The sequence below is a fragment of the Phoca vitulina genome, unplaced genomic scaffold, assembly GCF_004348235.1.
Source record: "Phoca vitulina isolate PV1807 unplaced genomic scaffold, GSC_HSeal_1.0 scaffold8, whole genome shotgun sequence".
Lineage (NCBI taxonomy): Eukaryota > Metazoa > Chordata > Mammalia > Carnivora > Phocidae > Phoca > Phoca vitulina.
The window spans coordinates 25,632,886-25,655,516 of NW_022589711.1; the positions used below are offsets into that span (position 1 = coordinate 25,632,886).

The 22,631-nt window shown below is 37.3% G+C and overlaps 1 protein-coding gene across 2 annotated transcripts in view; it reads right to left on the reverse strand.

The window, feature by feature from the left end:
• Positions 1-22,631, reverse strand: part of ABI3BP (ABI family member 3 binding protein) — a 239,679-nt gene that overhangs the window by 91,710 nt on the left and 125,338 nt on the right. The window contains exons 15-27 of one of the 2 annotated variants that reach the window (XM_032406431.1): positions 13,643-13,708; positions 12,407-12,481; positions 11,764-11,838; positions 10,823-10,897; positions 9,846-9,917; positions 8,961-9,035; positions 4,802-4,843; positions 3,921-3,956; positions 3,210-3,290; positions 2,738-2,785; positions 1,607-1,669; positions 1,416-1,490; positions 669-716 (exon numbers count right to left, since the gene is read on the reverse strand). In XM_032406431.1, the coding sequence (XP_032262322.1) occupies positions 669-716; positions 1,416-1,490; positions 1,607-1,669; positions 2,738-2,785; positions 3,210-3,290; positions 3,921-3,956; positions 4,802-4,843; positions 8,961-9,035; positions 9,846-9,917; positions 10,823-10,897; positions 11,764-11,838; positions 12,407-12,481; positions 13,643-13,708 (831 nt within the window). The remainder of the gene's footprint in view (positions 1-668; positions 717-1,415; positions 1,491-1,606; positions 1,670-2,737; positions 2,786-3,209; positions 3,291-3,920; positions 3,957-4,801; positions 4,844-8,960; positions 9,036-9,845; positions 9,918-10,822; positions 10,898-11,763; positions 11,839-12,406; positions 12,482-13,642; positions 13,709-22,631) is intronic. The other variant, XM_032406430.1, reaches the window with a different exon arrangement.

Here is a 22,631-nt window from a genome sequence, read left to right on the forward strand (position 1 = left end):
TCGTATGGAGATTGCCTTTCGCTGACTAACATGTCACAGCAGTTGGTTTAAGCCACATGTGACATCTTACAGGGAATTAATGGAAAACATGGCCTACAGAAGAGATGGAGAAAGCAAGCACAACAGGATGCAACAATATCCAAAACTGATTGCCTTCAAACAAAAAAGGGGATCCCTGTTTTGCTTGGAAATCAGTGTCACAAGATGAATTTGTCAGCAGAAATGTCTTGGTTCATTTGAATAGTACAGAATCAAAGAGGAAAGGACTTTTGCGAGAAAGGGACAATTAGGTATTGCCTCAAGCCCCAACCAGCTTTTTAACTGCTCCTCTCCCATAACCATAAACTATAGACACATAAAAGCAGAAATCTCAAAGATTTCCTGGATTGCAGGATGGATGTGCTCTCAGCCCCTGCAACTCTTGACAGCGTCAGTTGCTGCAAGGAATCTGAATCCTCTGAAGGTGATCAAAGGAAGAATGACATTCAGGGGTTATAAACTGAGCAGCAGAAGTAAGAATGTCTTTTGATGTTGAAAAGTTCCCTGTTGAAAATAATGAATGAAAAAGATGATGAATGACCATCATATACATAAGAGAATACAGTTGATGACAGAGATGAGAGGGGCGAGCTCACAGAAACATCAACCAAGAAGGAAGACATCATTACCTATGGTTGGGGAGGGAGCTTCCATCTCAAATGTAACAGGCTCAAAGACTGCATCATAAAAAATAAACAGATACAAGTAAGAAAAATAAAGAGGTCTAAACTTTCAGGTGCTCACTGATGCTTAATTCATAGGATACAGAACTTGGTTTATTCTAAGTTGATATAAATTGCCTTCTTCATAAGCTTATTATGAGAGATACTCTTACTAAATCAGAATTTTGTACTAACTGGAACCTTAGGAGAAAATTTCAATTGCAAAACAGTTGAGTTTTTAGAACTGTTATATAAATATCTTTTTATTTCATAGGAAATCACTTAGGTAATATTGCTGTTTAAAATGTTATTAAGGTATTTTAGAGAAAGTCAATCTCTGAGTATGTGCCTATAAAGCATGAACACAGTGTCAGCCTTCCCAGTCTTACCTAGTGGTGAACGCTAAAATCCCTTTCAAATATGTTCCAGGTACAGAAAAATCAGGTTTCTATTCATTACATACCCAAATTCAGAAAACAAAGTCTAAAAATGTTAAGAAAGTGGAACCTGTCAGACTATCAGATATGAAATTCACTAACTTCCTACCCATTGGTTTGTTCATTTAACAATTGATGTAGTTACTTTGAAAAGATAATGAACAAAATCATATTTTGGTTTCTATGCTTCATACAGTATGGCAAATTGTAAACATTTTCAACAACAATTTCCCAAAGAAAAAGCTTCTTAAACTAAAGCACTGGAAATCATGTTTACCGGGTTTAGTTGGTGGCATAACTGGTTGTGCTGGGGTTTGGGGTTTAGGAAGTAATTTCTTTGGTGGTTTTGAATCTGAAGGAAAAAAGGTCCTATAATTAGTGTCATAGTAGAGCTGTGAATGTCAAGATTAGTGTTACTTACACACCATTTTCCTAGTTATAGATCAAGGCAGTGAAAGTAGTGATTACCAGGCTGGATTTGAGGTGCATCTGGTCTATGTGTGGTTTTAGGTCTTTTGGATGGTTTTGACGCTAAAGAGAAAGGTATTAAAAATTAGCATAATGATCATAGCCATAATTGTCATAATTAAAGACACATATGCTTGAGCAAAGATCCTACATTAATTCACTGGATATACAACAAAATTAATTCCTGGGGTATGGGAAGGATGGGAAATGTGTCCATTTCTCCTGCTTTTTCAGAAAGGAAAAATCTTTAGGAAATGCTCAAAATGTGCCTTTGAGCAAAGTAATAGAACGATAATAAGACTTTTTTCTATAAAAGTAATTTTAGAGATGACAAGTACAATAGTTTTATAATTCTAAGGTTTTTCAGCATAAAAATATTAAGTAGAAATTTGAAACTTGCTTAGTAGGAGACCTGGAAAATAATCCATAAACACTTTAAATTATACAGAAGGTGACGTGGCTACAGATTTCTGGAATTTTCCAAAGTAAAGCAGATTTATTGTGAATGCTGAGAAATTATAATGAAATAGTAATAGTCAAATAGCATTAGTACCTAAAACAATAAAACAAGTTTGGGACTTCTAATGTTCTCAAGTTACAAAGACCACACTATTTTCATATTGGACCCTAGAACAAGAACGGTGTTTATGCCTCTAGTTATCAAAATATACTCAAAAACATTCTCCAAAGAAACAGAAAGCTGAAGAAGCCATTATTTCATGCAGCTTTTTAAGAGGGAAAAGATCTTACAAGTTGAATGAGTAAAGCAATGAAATGATAATCATGGCACTGGAATAAAATTTCGCCCTTTGTCAAGTCCAGGATGAGCACAGAAGTCCCTGTCTGAGAAAGAGTAGAAGGTTTTCTCAACAGAAGGACATGGAAGGAGAAAGGGTTTGTGGGGAACCAAGAAGTTGCTTCTAAGACCACAGACCTTCCTTAAAGGAGCACACAGGTAGGATTCTTCTAGAAGTCTCCTATCTTCAGGCTCTTCAGACCCAGATAGGAAACGTGAGGAAAAGCATGGAATGAAATTGTGATGGAGTGATGGAACTGCAGTCATGCCTGGGTGGAGAGTAGGAAAAGCAAAAGTGACATTCCGTGAAAGCAACTGGAGGAGAGTAGAATTACCGACTGTGGGCACCGAGAGCTCCAGAGGTACCGTAGCAGGTTCCAGAGCTAGGAAGCAAAAAGCAAGAATACTAATTATATCAAGCAGCAGCATCTTGAGGAAGGAAACATTACTCCTCATTCTCAAGCCCTATGTTTTCTGAATGTGATTTTCCCTTCTACTTTTCCCATTTACCCCTCTTCCTCTTGCTTTCCCACACCCCATTTGCCATAAACCCGCATCCTATGTGAGACTTGTAGGGTGCCCTACTTTAATAATCCACTTGGTGGGCAGCCTACTGCTGTGTGTACCTAATAGTTACAAGTAAAAAATAACAATGTATCATAAACATAGGAAGGATATATGCTTAAATCTAAAAATCAACTATACTGGTTCTTAAAGCCCAGCTATTTAGGTAGTAGGAAGCTACCGTATCAAAAACTACCATATTCCATTTTCTATGCTAACTGGAACCCTGAACATCACATTTACCAGGTTTGGACTTGGGCACATCTGGACTAGGTGTGGTTTTAGGGCGGGGGCGACGACCTGGTCGTTTGGTCTTTGGTGGAGCTGAAGAAAGAAAATTAGCTAGTTAATGCAAGAGCAGTAGCTCTACAAATGGACAACAATACTGCATATACCGTAGAAGCGCATTTAAGTCCTTTGGCTTATTGTGGGTATATACCCTTCTGTTTTGCAACTTCCTATCCTCATTTACCCAGTTAAATGAGGTCTTTAACATACCTCTTCTTACATATATATACATATTCTTCCATTTTGAGATGGAAAGCTCAAAACTTTGTAGGCCTTAGAGAAGACAGTCTCCTGAAAGTTTTGATGGTGCATGTTTAACAGGAACATGAGAAAGGCACCTTTAAGGAGCCACTAGGGATACAAATTAAAATTTATTTGGCCTGAGGTTCAAAAGGAGAAGTTTTTCATTTAGCATTAAAAAGTTTACAAGTTAACACAGCATGTATAAAAAGGCTTTGAATTAGAAATTTCAGGCAAGACAACTTTTTAAAAATGAGATACAGGGTATAAAACTAAAGAATTTAAATTTTTTTTCTCTGCAAGTAAGAACAAAGAACACACGCACACAAATGGGTATCAGTGGATGATTCCATTGATGTGAGCCTGGTCCTAAGATACCGGCAGACAGGAAAAGAGGAAACACAGCTCACTCAATAACTGCATTACCTAATGTTGAAGGTTTGGTTTCCAGAGTTCCAGGTCCTAAGAGTGCATGAAAACCATCAGGAAAGAATCAAAATCAAAGGAAAAATGATAAAACCTATTTAGATATGAAAAATCCTTGATTTCTCATTACAAAGTTGAGCGATTATTGGTGAAACTTTTACCCATGTGAGATAGTCCTTTTTTATTTAAATAGATTCCTGTGTTTTTAGATGAAATGAACAAAAATGTAGTCTTGTCAGTTAAGTTTGGAAGGAGAAATGGAAAAAAACAAACAAACAAAGGCATGATTCTCATTTGGAAGACATGAATGCAATAAAGTGACCAAAAGTTTGTGTTATGAAGGAAAATACAGGTAATTGGCTGAGATGGCACCAGCAGAACACATTTTTTGCTCTCTTGAAGAAAAAGAAGTTATAAATATTGGGGTTAGGTTTTCTATTTCTCTTAATGAATTGTCTAGTGACACATCAGGATGTTTAGATCTGGAAAGATCCTACTACTTTTCAAGAAAATCTGTGAATGTTAGGGTTTCAAAAGTAAGATAAACACCTCTGAATGTGAAAACACAAAAATGTCTACAAAAAGAAGTAAGCCAAGGTCCTCCCCTGGAAACAGCTAGGTTAAAACAAGCTCAGGACACAGTACTCAAATACAAGAAGACGACACAGAATGCGTCCAATCAAAATCAGTATGGTTTTCAGAGCCTCTGCTTAGTTAAGCACAAGCAAAGAGTGTATCTTCTGACCAAAATGGCTGAAATAAACACCTGAAGGACAATTAAGAAATTTTTAAAAAGCCCAAGCTAAGGACAAAATTGAACATAAAGGGTACTAAAGGAAGAGGCTTCTTTTTCACTCATCAAAGGAAATTTGATTCATTGCCTAGAGTTGACTGTGATGGTGGTAGAGTCCGAGGTTCTGGGGCTGCAATAAAACAGTTATTATCAAAGGCCATGCTGAAGATCACCATTTAAGACAGAAATTAAATGTCCTTTACTCTAAAAGCTGTTCTTTCACTGGCGAACAATCAGATTCTATGGCTTATTACACTAACGATCAATCAACCCACATCCTTTCCACAAACCACAATAAAACTAAGAAATGAGAATTCAGTTTTTTGTTGATTTTTAGCTATTTTCTCCCCTACCCAATATTCTGAAGTTTCCTCCTAGTGCCTGAGGAGATACTGCTCTAAGGGGAGCTCCGGGTAGCCTCTCCAAGGTTGGCCAGAGTGTCCCATCTCCTGCCATTTTGTTTTCATGTAGGATGGTCAGGTTCATCCAAGGAAGTAGGAAGAGGCAACAGAAACATCAGACCTATAACCAGGCCTGAGATCTGTTAGTTTTGGATGATTTTCAACCTGGCTGGATCTGATACTCTTTCACAATTAAAAAAAAAAAAAAGGAATTGAACATATGGTTTAAAAAGGTAAAAAGGGCCTCAAGTGTTCCTATGTTGTTCCTCATATTAACTAGCATTTATTGCTGGTGAACAAATTGGTTTACATATGAAATTTAGTCCATTCTGGTTAGCAAATCAAAGTCAAAAAGTAATCTCAGATTTCATCAAACACTGAACAAATAAAATAACAATATTATTTAAATATTCTGAAAGATAACGATTCTTCCAATGTTTTTCAAATTGGCAGTAATTAAATGATACTTCATGCTGAATATAGTTTGGTTACAATATCTGTTTGTGCTTTTAAAATGATCATCTAATAGATTTCCTATTCTACAGAACAAAAAGAATTCTTCTCTTTCAAGAAGAATATAAAAAAGGAACTCAATTTTTGAAACAGAAGAAAAAGTGAAGATTCTTCGCCGTTTTTTTCTTACAGAAGAAATTAATTAACATAGCATCCACCAACAAGCTTAAAAGAACTTAAATCATTTTGTCACTTATATTTTTTATACTACATTTACCAGGATGATGTTTCTGGACTAGGGGCTATGGGAAGATTTGGGGAAGTAAGTAGAGACTCTTTAGTATCTAAAAAATAGAAAATATACCAACAAATATTGCAGGTAGAGAATTTTCATTTATTCTGAAAGCAATGTATAATAGGTACAAGGTGTTACTGAAAGGTGGCATTAGCATGTCTGTGGCCAAAAATAGATTTTTTTTTTATTTCTCAAGAACTTATCCAGAAATAGATTAAAATAGATAAATGGCAAAGCCGAAGTGATATATCAGATCGAAGTACACATGGCAAGGCAAAAATCATGTGTGTGTGTGTGTGCGTGTGTAAGAGAAAAAGAGAAAAAGAGAGAGGGTGGGAGGAGCCTGGGTGTCTCAGATTCTACAGGAGATAGGGTAAATAAATAGTAAGTGTCAATACATTAAATATAATAACTATCAGAAAAGTCCAATTCTTTTTGAAATTTTGAGGCTGTAATTCATGTCTTAATTTCTACCAAGTTGCCTTCTAAAACTGTGAAAAAGTAAGATTTGCTACTTGTAGCATCTTTTAGAATTTCCAGAGATTAAAGAATGTGGTCTTATGAATTTTCTAAAGAAAAATCTGCATTTTTGAGTTCCTGACTGAAACAGAGACCAAATAGGTATGGAGCCCCTCAATTAAGCCTCCAATTCACCTGTACAGAGAAATACTAAAGTCAGGGTTTATTAAAAGCAAATACATCTTCTGACAAGATTTCCTCTATTTTATAATTTTAAGGTATTGCAGATAAAGGAATAAAAATGTTAAGCAGCAAGCAAATAACTACACCACTCACCTCAGCACAAAAGAAAAATACGCCTGGCTCACGATTTGTGACTAGCAATGAGAAAAATTTACAATTCTATCCACTGTGTCAGAGAACTGTGTAAAAAAAAACCACCTATAATTGGAGGTCTCTCTCTTTCTTTTTTCCTAGTCTGTTAAAAGCCTGAAGAGCTGAATGTCTCCACCATCTTAAAGGTGAACTATGAAGGAAGCAATTCTCATTGGAGGCAGACAAGTTGGGACATGGTAGATGGTGGGATTTTCAAGAAAGCGGTGGATTATGCTTATAAAACAAGCCAAACCCAATGTGGGTTTTTACTTGTTAGTTTAACCACAAAGGAAAACCAGAGGAAAAGCAATCTGCATGGAAAGTGAGATGGAAAAATAACAGCATGTGAGGAGAGGGTGGGGAAAAACAATGAATCACTCAAATAAAAAAAGCTTTTGGTGGTTTCTTTGCTCTCCTGAACCTTGGCTAGCAACAGCAATCTTCCGCAGAGCTATAATGGTGGCCTGTCCTAAAGTAAAAATAAATACATTTTAAAGAGCTAGAACCCAAGCACTGGTTTGCGGAGATCAGTTACTCTGTGTTGTCTCAGACCACCAGAGGTCAACTTAAGTGGTTGTAAATTTAGGTGCAGATTCTGAAGTCATAATACTTCATGTGAGGGGGAAAAGCGTGGCTATTCTTAGGTGATCAAAAGGTAGAAATCAGAGGAATATAAACTCATTAGCTTTCAAATAATTTGCCACATGGTAAAAGGAAATGTCAAATTAAGAAGTCTCTTTGCTCAAACAGCTGAGAATGATAAGAACACATCCTCTCCCCTTATTTGTATGAATGAATTTCTTCTAAACATTTCTTTAGAAACCAATGAAATTACTAATGTAACTAATCATGTTTAAACTGTTAGGAATATCTGAAGGTTTTTTTTTTTTTTTTTTTTTGCTCTTTTCAAATTTTATCTTGTAATAACAGAAATACTTAGATTGGAGAGACATTTATTTAAATTTGGTGGTCTAAACACATGGTAATATGTCTCAATCTGCTTGGTAATAGCCCTCTCTTCAAAGTACAGCATAAGTATAATAGTTATGACCTTATTCCAAAGCCCTCTAAGCATGATTTTTAAATAAACATACATTAAACCCTTCTCTCATACAGCTGTTGAAGTTCTTTGATTTAAACTGTTAAGGCTCTTGAGTTTCATTAGCTATGCTTCTTTCTCCAAATAACCCCTCTGAGTAAGAATACTTCATTCCATTTCTCTGACTTGGAGACCTCACCCATGGTCACAGAGTCAACTACACTCCCTTTGCCTAATCCCCAATTTCCTCCAGTCTGACACCTACACCTGGAAATCTCACTGCCTCTTTAAAAGGAGTGTTGAGATTTCTTTTTCTGAGCAGTTACATTTTTCTTCCTTACCCATTTCACTGCAAAAAAATAAATCATACCCATTTAAGTAGAAAATCTTTTGTTTTAATGATCCAACTTTGTAAACACCCATTAATGAAAAATCCATAGAATGTGATAGTGAGAAAAACCCTGGAGATAATGGTTTAAAATTTGGATGAAAATGATTTGTATTGACAGAGTTCCTGTATATAAGGGGATACTTAGAAGTCAAGATTTAAACTGCTGTATAGATTCTGAATAGATAGAAAAAAATGAAAATTTTGTCATTCAATATGTCCTGCCATCTATATGCAGGGGACTGTCTCTGTTATTAATTACGTAAATGAAATAACGTCTCCCTGCAAAAGAGCCTTCTTTTCTTCAGCAAAACATTATTATCTCCTGAGAAGTAAACAAAAGTCAGTGTTCAGAAATCAGCCTCATCTCAGAAAGAAGTCATGGAGCATTAGGAGAATCTAACTTTTTCTAATCTTGCAGCTGGAGAACTGAAGCCCTAAAACAAAGGCAAAATTCTTAGGGGATGGAAATACTTCTCCCCTTTCATGCTGAAAGGCTATTGTTCAGTGTGATCAGAATTCCAGTCCACTTTGGTACTGGAAACTATTTCTTGGTCCTAGACAATGGAGTCCTCAATCACTCCCATCCCTCTATTTCTATATTTTCTGTGATGGTCATGAACAGAAAGATCCACCCAACAGCTCAGAACAACACTGTGATGATATCAGAGCGGCTGGTTATAATGAGATCATTTCAATGCATTTTTGCACTTTCCATGGAAAAATTGTATCAAATAACAAAATACAAATCAGAAGTCATTGCTCCAAAGAGTGGCATGAAACAATTTTTCAACCCTGCTTTTGGAATTAAAAAAAAAAAAAGTTCAGGGTAATTACCAGGTTTGGTGGGTGTCCCTTCTGGGGTGAGAGGAATTTTAGGTTTCAAAGAAATAAATTGTGTTTTACTGGGAGCTGGAAAAGTAAAGAAAATAATCAACAAATCAATATTTAAGCATTTCAGTGTCTAAAACCACAAAAGGAAAACCTATACTTTAAATGGAATGAACCCATCATGTTGGAAGGTTTTTGGAAATATTCCATTTGAAGGACTACTTCACAGACCAGCATTTAATGGAAAAACAGTCATAAATTTTCATCTGGTTTGGAAAAAAACATTTCGAGAGTATATTTGAACTAACAGAAACAGCATTGCTATAGCCACAGTAACTACACAAAGAAAATTATTCTATTCCATTATTTTAAAAAAAAAATCAATATAATCATCTTGCACCCCTACTTCACATTTCTCAGCCACATCCAAGTCTTTAGGCATGTTTTAAAATGAATAATCACTGATAGGTAAAATGCCATGGTCTGCAGTATAAAGAAATTCTACTAACATCATAATAGAATACTGTTCCTCCAAAGGAAGTCTGAGGTTGAGCTTGAGGGCCTCCCTCAAGAAAAAAAAAAAAAAAAAAAATGAAGGACTGTGTTTAAGACTCTGCTTCACATACAATGGTGGATGGAAGAGGAGGCGGCCACGGTGGTTTGCCAGTGTTTCAAGGCACAGGATGATAGCTGGATGCGGAGTTCACATGTACTGACTGCGGGGCCAACTACTGAAAACCATGAAAGCCACCAAGCTGCTATACTTTATGAGATTCTCAATATTGTTAAAATGAATCAATTAGAATAGAGACTGAGACATTACACAAAAGCTAAAGCACTGGATTTTCATGGTCAAATGAAGTAACGCATCTACCAAGGACATATCATTACCCAGTGTTGTCCATGTAGGTTCAGGGCTTTTAGGAATTTTAGGTGTAATTGTTCCAGGACTTGTGGTTCTTTCTGGTGATGGAAAGGAAAAAAAAAATTAAGATATCCTAGAGACAATAAAAAGATATCGTGCCAAGAAGAACTAAATGACCCTTTCGAAATCCTGCTATATTTAGCTGTCAGGGTTTACAAATGCAGTGAGTACAGGTTTTGGGAAATAATTTATAAGTTCAGTCATAGTAGTAAAGGCTATAAAAAACTATTTATCCTACCATGGAATAAGCAAAACTTGATTTGTTGAGCACCATTCTGAGTGTATTATTTGACAATGAAAAATATTACCTCCAGAGAAGCGAGCTGTACCCTTTAAATTCTGTGCCATAAGGTATGTTTATGTTGTTCCCTCTGCCTTCTAATTCGTCTGAACCCTACACATATTTTGAGACTTACATCCTCAACTCTTTTTTTTCTGAGCTTCCATACAAGTATTATAGTCTCATAAGAAGATTGTATCGTTTTATGTTGATCTCATTCTTTATGCCATAAGATCTTTCTAAGATTATAAGCAACTGGACAGAGGGAGTCATGGTCTCTCCTGTTAGCCTCTGCCCCTGTTCAAGCTGAAAACAGAGCAGGCACCCAAAACGAGAACTGTCAACCTAATAAACACCTACACACACACGCATACCAAGGAAATGAATCTCACTATAGATCTTACTCTCTAGCACTGTGACATTAGGACCTGTTTCTGGGTTTATACCAAAATTCACATGCAAGAACATCACTGACATAATTTTCAATAAAGTCTTCTTGAAAAATTGACTTCTGTTATTTTGAATTATTCATCTTCACTTATTTTCAAATTTTGTAAAGAAAATTTGACCTATAGAATCATATAACCTCTTTTTATGATAAGGAGATGGACATTCTCTATTTGGAATTAAATACCCTGAGAGGTTAAAGAGGCAGTTATTTACCAGGTTTGGTTCTTGGTGGTTTGGGCCTGACGCGTCGTTTAGGTGTAGAAGGGACAGATGTAGTTTGCTGGGCAGCTGAAAGAAGATTTAATATAGCTTTGATAAGTAATATTTTTCAGGGGCCAATCAGGTTATAACTGTAAATTTGTAAACTTCTTGAATACAAGAACTACTTTTTATTTCTTTGTATCCCCAAAATGCCCAGCACTGTGCTTTATACACAGTAGGTGCTCAATAAATGTGTTGTTGGCCCAAAATGAATTAAGTGTCTGTATAAAAACTGAAGGTACATTGTTGAGCTACAAGTACTGGGAAGTGGGCACTCTTAAGGGATTTAAGAACACAAGGTAGAATTAAGAACGCAAAAGATAATTTACTGAACAACAGGGGAGAAGCACAAATATTTGGGATTTGAGAATGGAAGTTCTAAACTACTTTAATTCTGTAGCTCATGACTAGCCTCTGCAGGAGTTAATGGACTTCATTATTCAAATAATTTTCTATTATAGAATATAGGCTGTGTTACTTCTCTTACCCATCTTTCCTCATTGCAGAACCTACTTGGTGCTCTTTATATTTAGACTACTTTGAGAAAAATACTCTGACCAGGTGGTATCTAATTGTGTTAAAGAGAAGGGAATATATCCCAAAATAATTATCATCTGTAATTCCATTGCAATTTTCTGGTAAGCAAAGTTGAAAGGATTACAGAAAGAAAATAATTCTTTAAATATATGGACACCAAGATTATGGAAATTCTTTGAGAATTATCCCAAGGCAAAGTTTGACAGATAACCCAGTTCTTGGAAGAATTTCATGGTAGAGAATGAAGGGAAATGTTTACTATTGAAAATATTCTGGAGGTCCAACAAAACTGGTTCTTTTCTTGTCACTTTCTCTGTTCTTTCAAAGTACACAACCATAAAAATGTCATTAGTTACCAGATGTTGTAGGTGGCATTTCAGGACTGGTAAAGATTTCCAGTTTTTGAGGGACAAATGGTGTTTCACTTGGAGCTGAAAACACAAACACCCCACCCACCAAGTAATTCCAGTTACAATGAGGTATTTTAGGAGTTTTAACATGCTTTTAGATGGTATTACAAAGCACATGCTACACGTACATGATTAAGGATGAAAAATGCATGTAGTCTTGAAAGCTGGTGGATGAAATCATGATTTAAAGAAGAGAAAAGGTCAGAATGACAACTGTTCAGTGGCTGACTCCAGGCAGTCTCAGTGCATGGAAGAGAGATGATACAGGCCACAAACACATGAATGAAATGAGATGATATGGATGATGAAGAGGTCCATGCAGTTTTCAAAGCTTTTCATTCCTTTAAAGATGGAAAAAATGATCATCTATTACAGTTCAAAAGAGAGAGGGAGAGAGAGAGAGAGAGAACGCCTAAAATGGAACATAAGTTGCCTGCATTACAGCAAAAAAAAAAAATACACATTCAGAAGTAAGAATAAAATAAATGATTAGATGTGATGGAATGAAATGGTCATTTGGAAGAATGGCATTCACATGGATTTTCTTTTGATGGAAAACAAAGTAGAATTTTTCTGTTAAAAACATTACCCAGTGTTGCCCTTGGCTGTTCAAGAGTTCTAGAAGTTTTAGGTGGGACAGAATCCAGAAATGGATCACTTGTTGCTGTTGGAATAAATGTCAACATTTATAAAAGCAGAAGGCCCCAAGGATAAAATACAAATTCATGAGTAATAAATTATGCCTCATATGGGGAAAAGTATCATGAACACTTGAAGGAGAGGGGACCAACATTTTTAAACTAGTGATTCATTAGGAGCTGAAGATGAACTCATTTTTCAAAACATACATACTTTAAACATTAAAAACCATGATAAAAACAATGTTGCATATATTTAACTTGTTTTCAACTGGTTTTTCTGGTTTCTCACTTTTGTTTCTTAACTACTAGCCAAACCCACTGTTAGCATTCTATTTCATTTTTTCCCCTTATTTTCTGCTGCTATTTAAAATTATTTGCCTTTATCACAGCACAAATAATGCTGAGATAAGGCTAAGTATACAAAAAATATCAGATATATATCTACGTCTAGCAGAGACCAGCCATATTTATTCTGAATCTCTCACAGTACCTAGTTTAGTAGGTGCTTAATAAATCCTTGCTAAAAGGAACTATTAGATTGAGTTAAACTCATTTGTAGAAGGATCAGTGAGTGAATGTCAAAGATTAGACCCAACTGGACCTCAACAGACAAATGAATGACATGATTGCTCTCGGGCAGGATTTTTCACCTCAGCACCACTGCCATTTAGGGCTGGATCATTCCTTGTTGGGTGGGGGGAGAGGGGCTGTCCTGTATATTTGCAGGGGTTTGGCAGTATCCCTGGTCTCTACCCACTTGATGTCATTACCACCTTCCCTAGTTGTGACAATCGAAAACGTCTCTAGGCATTGCCAAACGCCTAGAGAAAAGTCATCCCCATTTGAGAACCACTGCTCTACAGAAAACTCTCTAAGAACCTAAAACTTCTTAGAATGCTATTGATAATAGACCAATAGGCCATTACATGACTTTGGCTCAGTGGCAACCAAATCTATCTGCATCTCCCACATGTGGCAGAGATTATTACTGATGGATATAAAGAAATAACCGCTCAACAGAGAGAAATGGGTGGAATTCATCTCCCTGACACAGACAACCATTTCCCTCCCGCAGAGCTCTAAAAGCTGTGCTTTCTCACTCTGCAAAGATCAAAGCGAGAAGTAGGTGCAGTGCTGTCAGAATTATCTGGCATCCAAAGAAAGCCTTGAGAAGCTGGATGTACCTGTGTGGGGTTCTGACATTTCAGGCTCGTCTGATGTCGCAGGGCTTGAGAAAACATCGTAAGTGGCTTTTAAAAAGAAAAGGTAAAACAAAAGAGAAGATGTTAATTTTGATTAATTTTAAAAGGTTTCATGACATAATTTCATGCTGGTTACAAGAGAACCTTGTGTAGGTGCTAGTGAGTGTTGGCTCTGGGCTACTGGTCTTGTCACTAACGTGTGAGCAATCACTAAGACTGGCCTCCAGTCTTTCTTCCCCTGAACTAAAGGCTTTTCTACAGTGAGCTGGACACTGGCCCCGAGGGTGATGTACACATAGTGCTACATATTTACAATGAAATGGTTCCAGCTCTAAATCAAAGAGCTTCGAAGAGTATAAACATATATGAGTCAGACGCAGTTTGAGGAGATATTTCCAAAGAAGGAAAGAGTGGTCACATTGAAGCTCTTTGCACGGAGTCTACTGCTTAGTCTTCCTACCTAGTAAAAGCTACCACCGTGGAATCTGATGTTTGGACCGCACTTCTCAGTTTGCACAGCACTTTCTCACCTATTGGCTTATTTAGCCCTATCAACATCCCTAAGAAAGAGGTGAGGTAGACATCATCCCCATTTTCCAGATAATGGGGTATTATCTCCGTTTTCTAGGCAACAAAGTTGAGATTCACAGCGGTGAAGACAGTTGCTGGTGGTCCCACACTGGGATTGTCAAGTTCAGCGTATTTTCCATCCCATTAACAGAGCCAGGAAGAGACGAGTTAAGACCAGTGCTCTCTTCTTGCACCACACCTCCTGCCTCTTTACCTAGAAGCAGGTTTCTTTCTATATTCCCTGTAGCCCTTTTACAGTCTAGGTGGATTTCAGGATCAATTTCATATACTACCTAAAATAAAGCAAGCAGGGCGATCTTAAAAATAACGGTTGATTTTAACACAGGGATACATTTCGTGTCCATGTAAGAGTTGAATCTGTAAACAAGAACAGCATCAAAATAAAAATGTTCTCTTTTCCGCACAAAGAGCGGTCACTACGGTAATGGGAGGTGTAGACAAGGCGTTAATTGTTATTAGGTAGATGTTACTTTCCGTACCCATTCAAAATGGCTGTACAGAAATAAACTAAAAAGGCAGGAATTCACAGGAAAATTTACTCAGCAGTTACTTGTAGTCCAGCGACACTGTCGTGATTTTGAGCCCATGCTAGGTGAAGGTGGAAGAAAGAGAATATCGCACCATGAGACACAGAGAGGCAGCTCATAGTGCACCACACACGAAAGAAGCAGGAAATAGACTTCAATTTGTGAAGGGGAATCTACTGTTTTGCAAAATCTTCAAAAACAGAAAGAACATCATGAGTCATGCAAATGTTCTAAGAGTAGATCCATTACATTGTGAATCAAAGTTTCCTTGAGCCTTGCTACAATTTTAAAGGATCAGATAAGAATGCTTAACCTTTTTTTTTTTTTTTTTTAAGAAGGTTTTTTTTTATTTATTTGGGGGGGGGGGGGTGGGGCGGGGGGGGGGGGGGGGGGAGGGGTGTTGCAGAGGGAGAGGGAGAAGCAGGCTCTCCAGGACCCCAGGATTGTGACCTCAGCCAAAGGCAGACGCTTAACCAACTGAGTCACCCAGGCGCCCCAATGATTGACCTTTTAAAGTACAAAAATGCTGACAGTTGTTGATCTGAGGCTTGTATTAAGCCAACTTCAAGTCATGGATCTAGCAGAGTCAGCTCTATCTGATTCTAAACAAGTTAAGAAAACTTTACCAACTTGTATTTAAACTTCTCATACCAGAAATTATGAAATGTTTGACTTTTATTTATATTGCTGTTTGCTTTTGAAAAATGCCACAACTGTCTCTTACCCTAAGTCCCACATTTCCCTTTTCTCTAGTAACGCTGAACCATCTTTCCTAGATTCTGTACTTTTTGTCCCAAGAGATATTAGTCTTGGGACCCTCTTTCTACTTTTATTCTGGAGGTTCCAAGCCAGGCTGCCTTCTTCCCTCATGTTATTCCTAGAAGGCATCTACTGGAGAAAGAAGCCCTCCTTGCATCATCCAATGGCCATTGTGGCTCATGTCAGGAAGTCCCTGAATGTTGGGGACCTCTAACTTCCAAACATTTTCTCAAATATACTTAAGATTAGGGGTGCCTGGGGGCTCAGCCATTAAGCATCTACCTTCGGCTTGGGTCACGATCCCAGGGTCCTGGGATCGAGCCTGCATCGGGCTCCCTACTCGGTGGGAGGCCTTCTTCTCCCTCTCCCACTCCCCCTGCTTCTGTTCCCTCTCTCGTTGTCTCTCTGTCAAATACATAAATAAATCTTTAAAAAAAAAAAAAGATTAAAATAACACATCTGCCAGGAGGCTTGGTCCCTGCTATTTCTGTTTCTGGAGTTTCTGAGAAGTGAGTTAAGAACAAGAGGGCTAACAACTCACAAACACCTCTTGTTAGCAGTTTTATGTTGTTTGGGCAGCTTTGAGAGACACCCCACCACCTCGCTTGGCTCATGGGTTAAACATGCTTTTTTGACTTTGAAGTAATAGATGTTGGAAGAGAAAAGAGTGTCAAAAATGGACTTCTCTAAAAATCAACAGCTCTTGATTTCTTTACAAAATTCCAGAGTATTTCTATACCAGAGTAAAATGTGTGAAATGGTTAGACATCCCTGGCTTTTTAAAAGGCTACTCCAGCTCTGAAAGTGATAGCTAAGAGTTTAGAGCAAACCCTTCTATTTGTAGACACTCTACATGCTATGATGCATTATTGTTTAGAGGCAAACATCTATCACCAATGTTTACTTCAGTGGATGAAATGCTCCCATGTGACGTTAAACACATTCTCTAATCTTGCATTCACAGATCATAAATGGGACCAAAAGTTGCAGAACCAATCTAATGCAAGTAAAATAGGTAGTTCAATTCAAAGGTTAGAAAAAGCAATTATTAACTGTCTTTCAAAAAACAGTAACGACTAATAACCAAATTTTACTTTTGTATTTTTCAGAGAAAGTATTAGTATGAAATAAGGCATACTACCATTTGCTCATTTGCTCATAACTTCCTAAAACCACATTGTTAGATTATGTGTTGTTGGCTGTATATTTTTAGTTTGTAAAAACTGATTAGATGCAAATTCCATCATAAAAATGCTCTGGTCTTGCTCTGGAAACATATGATGGCACACAGATAAGGCATTTCCAATTACCAAGAATTTATCAATTTATTTTATTCAAATTCCATGAATATTGGTAACCATGTGAAAGACTTTCCTTTTTAAACAAATTCTTAGATGAACGATCTCATTAGGACAGAAATTGCATCAGTCATGCTCATTAAGCACCCCAAGGTTTATTTTACCCGAGTCTGGTACATGATAGAAACACGATAAAATTAATAAAAATAATTATTTTATTAATTAATAGAATTAATAGAGTTGATCTGCAAGATGGCCATTATAGTGAACAAATAACAGTGGTTTTGACAGCTGGGTAGTTTATGCTCTTAGGACAAATGAAAATAAATGAATAGGCCCCTTTAATTATCTTACAATACACATATGTATGCACACAGATCTCTTCCTCTACTACACAATTAATCACCTGCCACATGCTTATGTGGCCATCCCCTGCCATGGAAATAGAATCCTAAAAATGTATATGAAGGAGCAATGGGAAAATACCACAGGACTATCAATAAATAGGTAGACGAGAAAAGCATTTATGAACACCACACAGAGTTCTCAGTACCACTGAAATAAATAAATAATGCTTTCCTCAGTTCGTGGAAAAATAAAATACCTCTCTGGTTGGCCTTGAAATTTGTGAAAACAGTGCCTACAAGAAAATGCTCCTAAAGCAAAACCAAAGGCTGAGGCTGTAAATCTCAAAGTGAATCTGTAAACCATCTGCTGCCTTCGAATCCTATTTTCCGACTCTCAAAGCATCAACACCACAACTCATCCCTACTTCTCCTCTCTAGGGCTTCATCCAGTTGGGTGGGCCAGATCTGCACTCATCAACACCTCACAAGGAGGCAGTAAGATCCAGATGCAGATAGAGTTCAATCTCTTTTCAACCACTCCGAGCAAACCACCTGTGGCCACAACTTTCCAACCAGTATACCATTCCTCGGGTGTGCTGGTCATTCAGCTTTCAGCTCTTTAAATGACGTAGAGAGCTTATGTGCATATTGTAATTTACCGAAGTTCTACAAAGTACTGAAAATAATTAGTGGATTCCCAAAGTGGATTCGAATGAAGAGACTGAGGCGGACCGTTCTCAGTTCGGACTCCCTTGTCAAGGGCAAGCCTCTAAAGAGAACGTTTATTGTTCAAGGGGAAGGAATTATGTCAGAAGAAGGAGTCATCTTAGTAATAAGTCACAGTACATTTGGAGGGAAAAATCAGTTATTCTGGACACACTGGGGAAAGAACAAGCAGGAGAGTTTTCTAAGGATGAAAGTAAACATGTTGAATCATCGTGGGTTATAAAAAGAAACCATTTTCTTCGTTTGAATTGGGCTTTAAATCTTTCCTGGGACTAAGTGATGGTCTTTTTAAGGGGATGATCAAGGAAGTTAAGGAGGCTTAACACTGATGACATTATGAAGCCAGAAACAAAATGCTGATTTCCATCCCCCCCCCCATGATATAAAGGGACTTAGAAATCATGCATGTGCCCCAGCTGTGGGATGATATAGACACAGCATTTATGCTGCTTCTCCCTCCTCTGATGCCCATGGAAAAACACAGCCCATTGGTCATGCATCATTTTACTCCCTGAGCCTAGAAAGGGTCTCAGAGTTTATAGAATGATTAAGGCTGCCACTCTAACTCCAAAGTGTGGCTGTGTGATACATTCGTGCCATGGGGTGAATAGGACATCAGACCATTCCATGGGGAGCAGAGTCTCTTTAAATAACAATGCACATACCCTTTCCATTCTTCTTAAAAAAATGTTTAAACAAGTCAAATGAAGACCCAAGAATCATTTGAAATGCTTATATATATGTGAGCTTAGTCTTTTTATTTTCTCTCTTCCTTCTTCCTTCCTTTCTTTTTAGTAATTTGTTGTTATACTATATATTATAAATAATATATTATTTCCATTTTATAGGTGGGGAAACTGAGGCTCTAAGAGGTTAAATCACTTGTCTACATCCCATAACTGCTAAATAGTTGAGTTGGTTATTAGCCCAGCTTTGTCTCACTCTATAGTTCACAGATTAGTGATCACATTTGCAATAAGATTGAACTTCAGAAACCGGCCAGCCTTTCTCACAGACCACTTAATGTTTCTTAAAAATCTAGAAGGCACCTGGCCCTAATAACATTTAATTAACTGTTGGGAAGCTGTTCAACAAAAAATTTCAAAGCAAGCCGTAGGATATTGTTTCACTCTTGGAGTAGTTTGTTAGAGAGAAGCTTAGGAAAGAAATGAATGAGGATCTAGTTTTTGCTCCTCTGCCCATTCAGGGGCAAGCAACTTACTTATCTCCTTAAAAGAAAATGATAGCTCTCTTTACTTCCAGGGACTTCTGGAGGATCAATATGATGGTATATATACAACCCTTTGAATCTCTTAATAGAAAAAAAATACAAATTTGTCCAAATACAAAACTGTATTATTCCAGTAAAGAGGTAATCCAACCAGTACATGTATATGCATGCAAATGCAGAATTCTTTGTGGGGAGTGGAAGGTACTGAGAGCTCTTCTAGAACTCACTCTATAGTAACACAGAAATCAGTCAACTGGCTACTTACCAATAGAACTTAAGACCAATTCTATTGAAAGATCAGAAAAATATACTTTTCTGAACGACTGTTACAAGCACTTAAGTATTTCTAAAATGTGGGCAACTTTCTTTTAATATAGAACTTATTTTAAGAAGTATATATTCCATGGGGTCTTTGTCTGGTTTTGGGATCAAGGTAATGGTGGCCTCATAAAATGAGTTTGGAAGTTTTCCTTCCATTTCTATTTTTTTGGAACAGTTTCAGAAGAATAGGTATTAGTTCTTCTTTAAATGTTTGGTAGAATTCCCCTGGGAAGCCTTCTGGCCCTGGGCTTTTGTTTGTTGGGAGATTTTTGATTACTGCTTCAGTTTCCTTAGTGGTTATAGGTCTGTTCAGGTTTTCTATTTCTTCCTGGTTCAGTTTTGGTAGTTGATAAATCTCTAGGAATGCATCCATTTCTTCCAGATTATCTAATTTGCTGGCATATAGTTGCTCATAATATGTTCTTATAATTGTATTTCTTTAGTGTTCTTTGTGATCTCTCCTCTTTCATTCATGATTTTATTTATTTGGGTCATTTCTCTTTTCTTTTTGATAAGTCTGGCCAGGGGTTTATCAATCTTGTTAATTCTTTCAAAGAACCAGCTCCTAGTTTCATTGATCTGTTCTACTGTTCTTTTGGTTTCTATTTCATCTGATCTTTATTATTTCTCTTCTCCTGCTGGGTTTAGGCTTTATTTGCGGTTCTTTCAGACAAAGACCCCATCAAAAAGGAGAATTACAGACCAATATCCTTGATGAACATGGATGCAAAAATTCTCACCAAAATACTAGCCAATAAGATCCAACAGTACACTAAAAGGATTATTCACCGCGACCAAGTGGGATTTATCTCTGGGCTGCAAGGTTGGTTCAACATTCGCGAATCAATCAATGTGATACAATACATTAATAAAAGAAAGAACAAGAACCATATGATCCTCTCAATAGATGCAGAAAAAGCATTTGACAAAGTACAGCATCCTTTCTTGATCAAAACTCTTCAGAGTATAGGGATAGAGGGTACATACCTCAATAGCATAAAAGCCATCTATGAAAAACCCACAGTGAATATCATTCTCAATGGGGAAAAACTGAGAGATTTCCCCCTAAGGTCAGGAACACGGCAGGGATGTCCACTATCACCATTGCTATTCAACATAGTATTAGAAGTCCTAGCCACAGCAATCAGACCACAAAAAGAAATAAAAGGAATCTGAATTGGCAAAGAAGAAGTCAAACTCTTACTCTTTGCAGATGATACAATACCTTATGTGGAAAACCCAAAAGACTCTACCCCAAAACTGCTAGAACTCATACAGGAATTCAGTAAAGTGGCAGGATATAAAATCAATGCACAGAAATCAGTGGCATTCCTATACACCAACAACAAGACAGAAGAAAGAGAAATTAAGGAGTCGATCCCACTTACAACTGCACCCAAAACCATAAGATACCTAGGAATAAATCTAACCAAAGAGGCAAAGGATCTGTACTCAGAAAACTATAAAATACTCATGAAAGAAATTGAGGAAGACACAAAGAAATGGAGAAACGGTCCATGCTCATGGATTGGAAGAACAAATATTGTGAAGATGTCAATGCTACCTAGATCAATCTACACATTTAATTCAATCCCTATCAAAATATCATCCACTTTTTTCAAAGAAATGGAACAAATAATCCTAAAATTTGTATGGAAACAGAAAAGACCCTGAATAGCCAGAGGAATATTGAAAAAGGAAAGCAAAGCTGGTGGCATCACAATTCCGGACTTCAAGCTCTATTACAAAGCTGTCATCATCAAGACAGTATGGTACTGGCACAAAAACGGACACATAGATCAATGGAACAGAATAGAGAGCCCGGAAATGGACCCTCAACTCTATGGTCAACTAATCTTTGACAAAGCAGGAAAGAATGTCCAATGGAAAAAAGACAGTCTCTTCAACAAATGGTGTTGGGAAAATTGGACAGCCACATGCAGAAGAAGGAAACTGGACCATTTCCTTACACCACGCACAAAAATAGACTCAAAATGGTTGAAAGACCTCAATGTGAGACAGGAGTCCAACAAAATCCTAAAGGAGAACACAGGCAGCAACCTCTTCGACCTCAGCCGCAGCAACTTCTTCCTAGAAACATTGCCAAAGGCAAGGGAAGCAAGGCCAAAAATGAACTATTGGGACTTCATCAAGATAAAAAGCTTTTGCACAGCAAAAGAAACGGTCAACAAAAGACAACCTACAAAATGGGAGAAGATATTTGCAAATGACATATCAGATAAAGGGCTAGTATCCAAAATGTATAAAGAACTTATCAAACTCAACACCCAAACAACAAATGATCCAATCAAGAAATGGGCAGAAGACATGAACAGACATTTTTCCAAAGAAGACATCCAAATGGCCAACAGACACATGAAAAAGCACTCAACATCACTTGGCATCAGGGAAATCCAAATCAAATCCTCAATGAGATACCACCTCACACCAGTCAGAATCACTAAAATTAACAAGTCAGGAAACGACAGATGTTGGTGGGGATGCGGAGAGAGGGGAACCCTCCTACACTGTTGGTGGGAATGCAAGCTGGTGCAGCCACTCTGGAAAACAGTATGGAGGTTCCTCAGAAAGTTGAAAATAGAGCTACCATATTTCCCAGCAATTGCACTACTGGGTATTTACCCCAAAGATACAAATGTAGGGATCTGAAGGGATATGTGCACCCCTATGTTTATAGCAGCAATGTCCACAATAGCCAAACTATGGAAAGAGCCAAGATGTCCAGTGACAGATGAATGGGTAAAGAAGATGTGGTTATATATATACAATGGAATATTATTCAGCTATCAAAAGGAATGAAATCTTGCCATTTGCAATGACATGGATGGAACTGGAGGGTATTATGCTGAGTGAAATAAGTCAATCAGAGAAAGACATGTATCATATGATCTCACAGATATGAAGAATTTTTAATCTCAGGAAACAAACTGAGGGTTGCTGGAGTGGTGGGGGGTGGGAGGGATGGGGTGGCTGGGTGATAGACATTGGGGAGGGTATGTGCTATGGTGAGCACTGTGAATTGTGTAAGACTGTTGAATCACAGACCTGTACCTCTGAAACAAATAATACATTATATGTTAAAAAAAAAAAAAAAAGAAGAAAAGAAGATAGCAGGAAGGGAAAAATGAAGGGGGGGAAATTGGAGGGGGA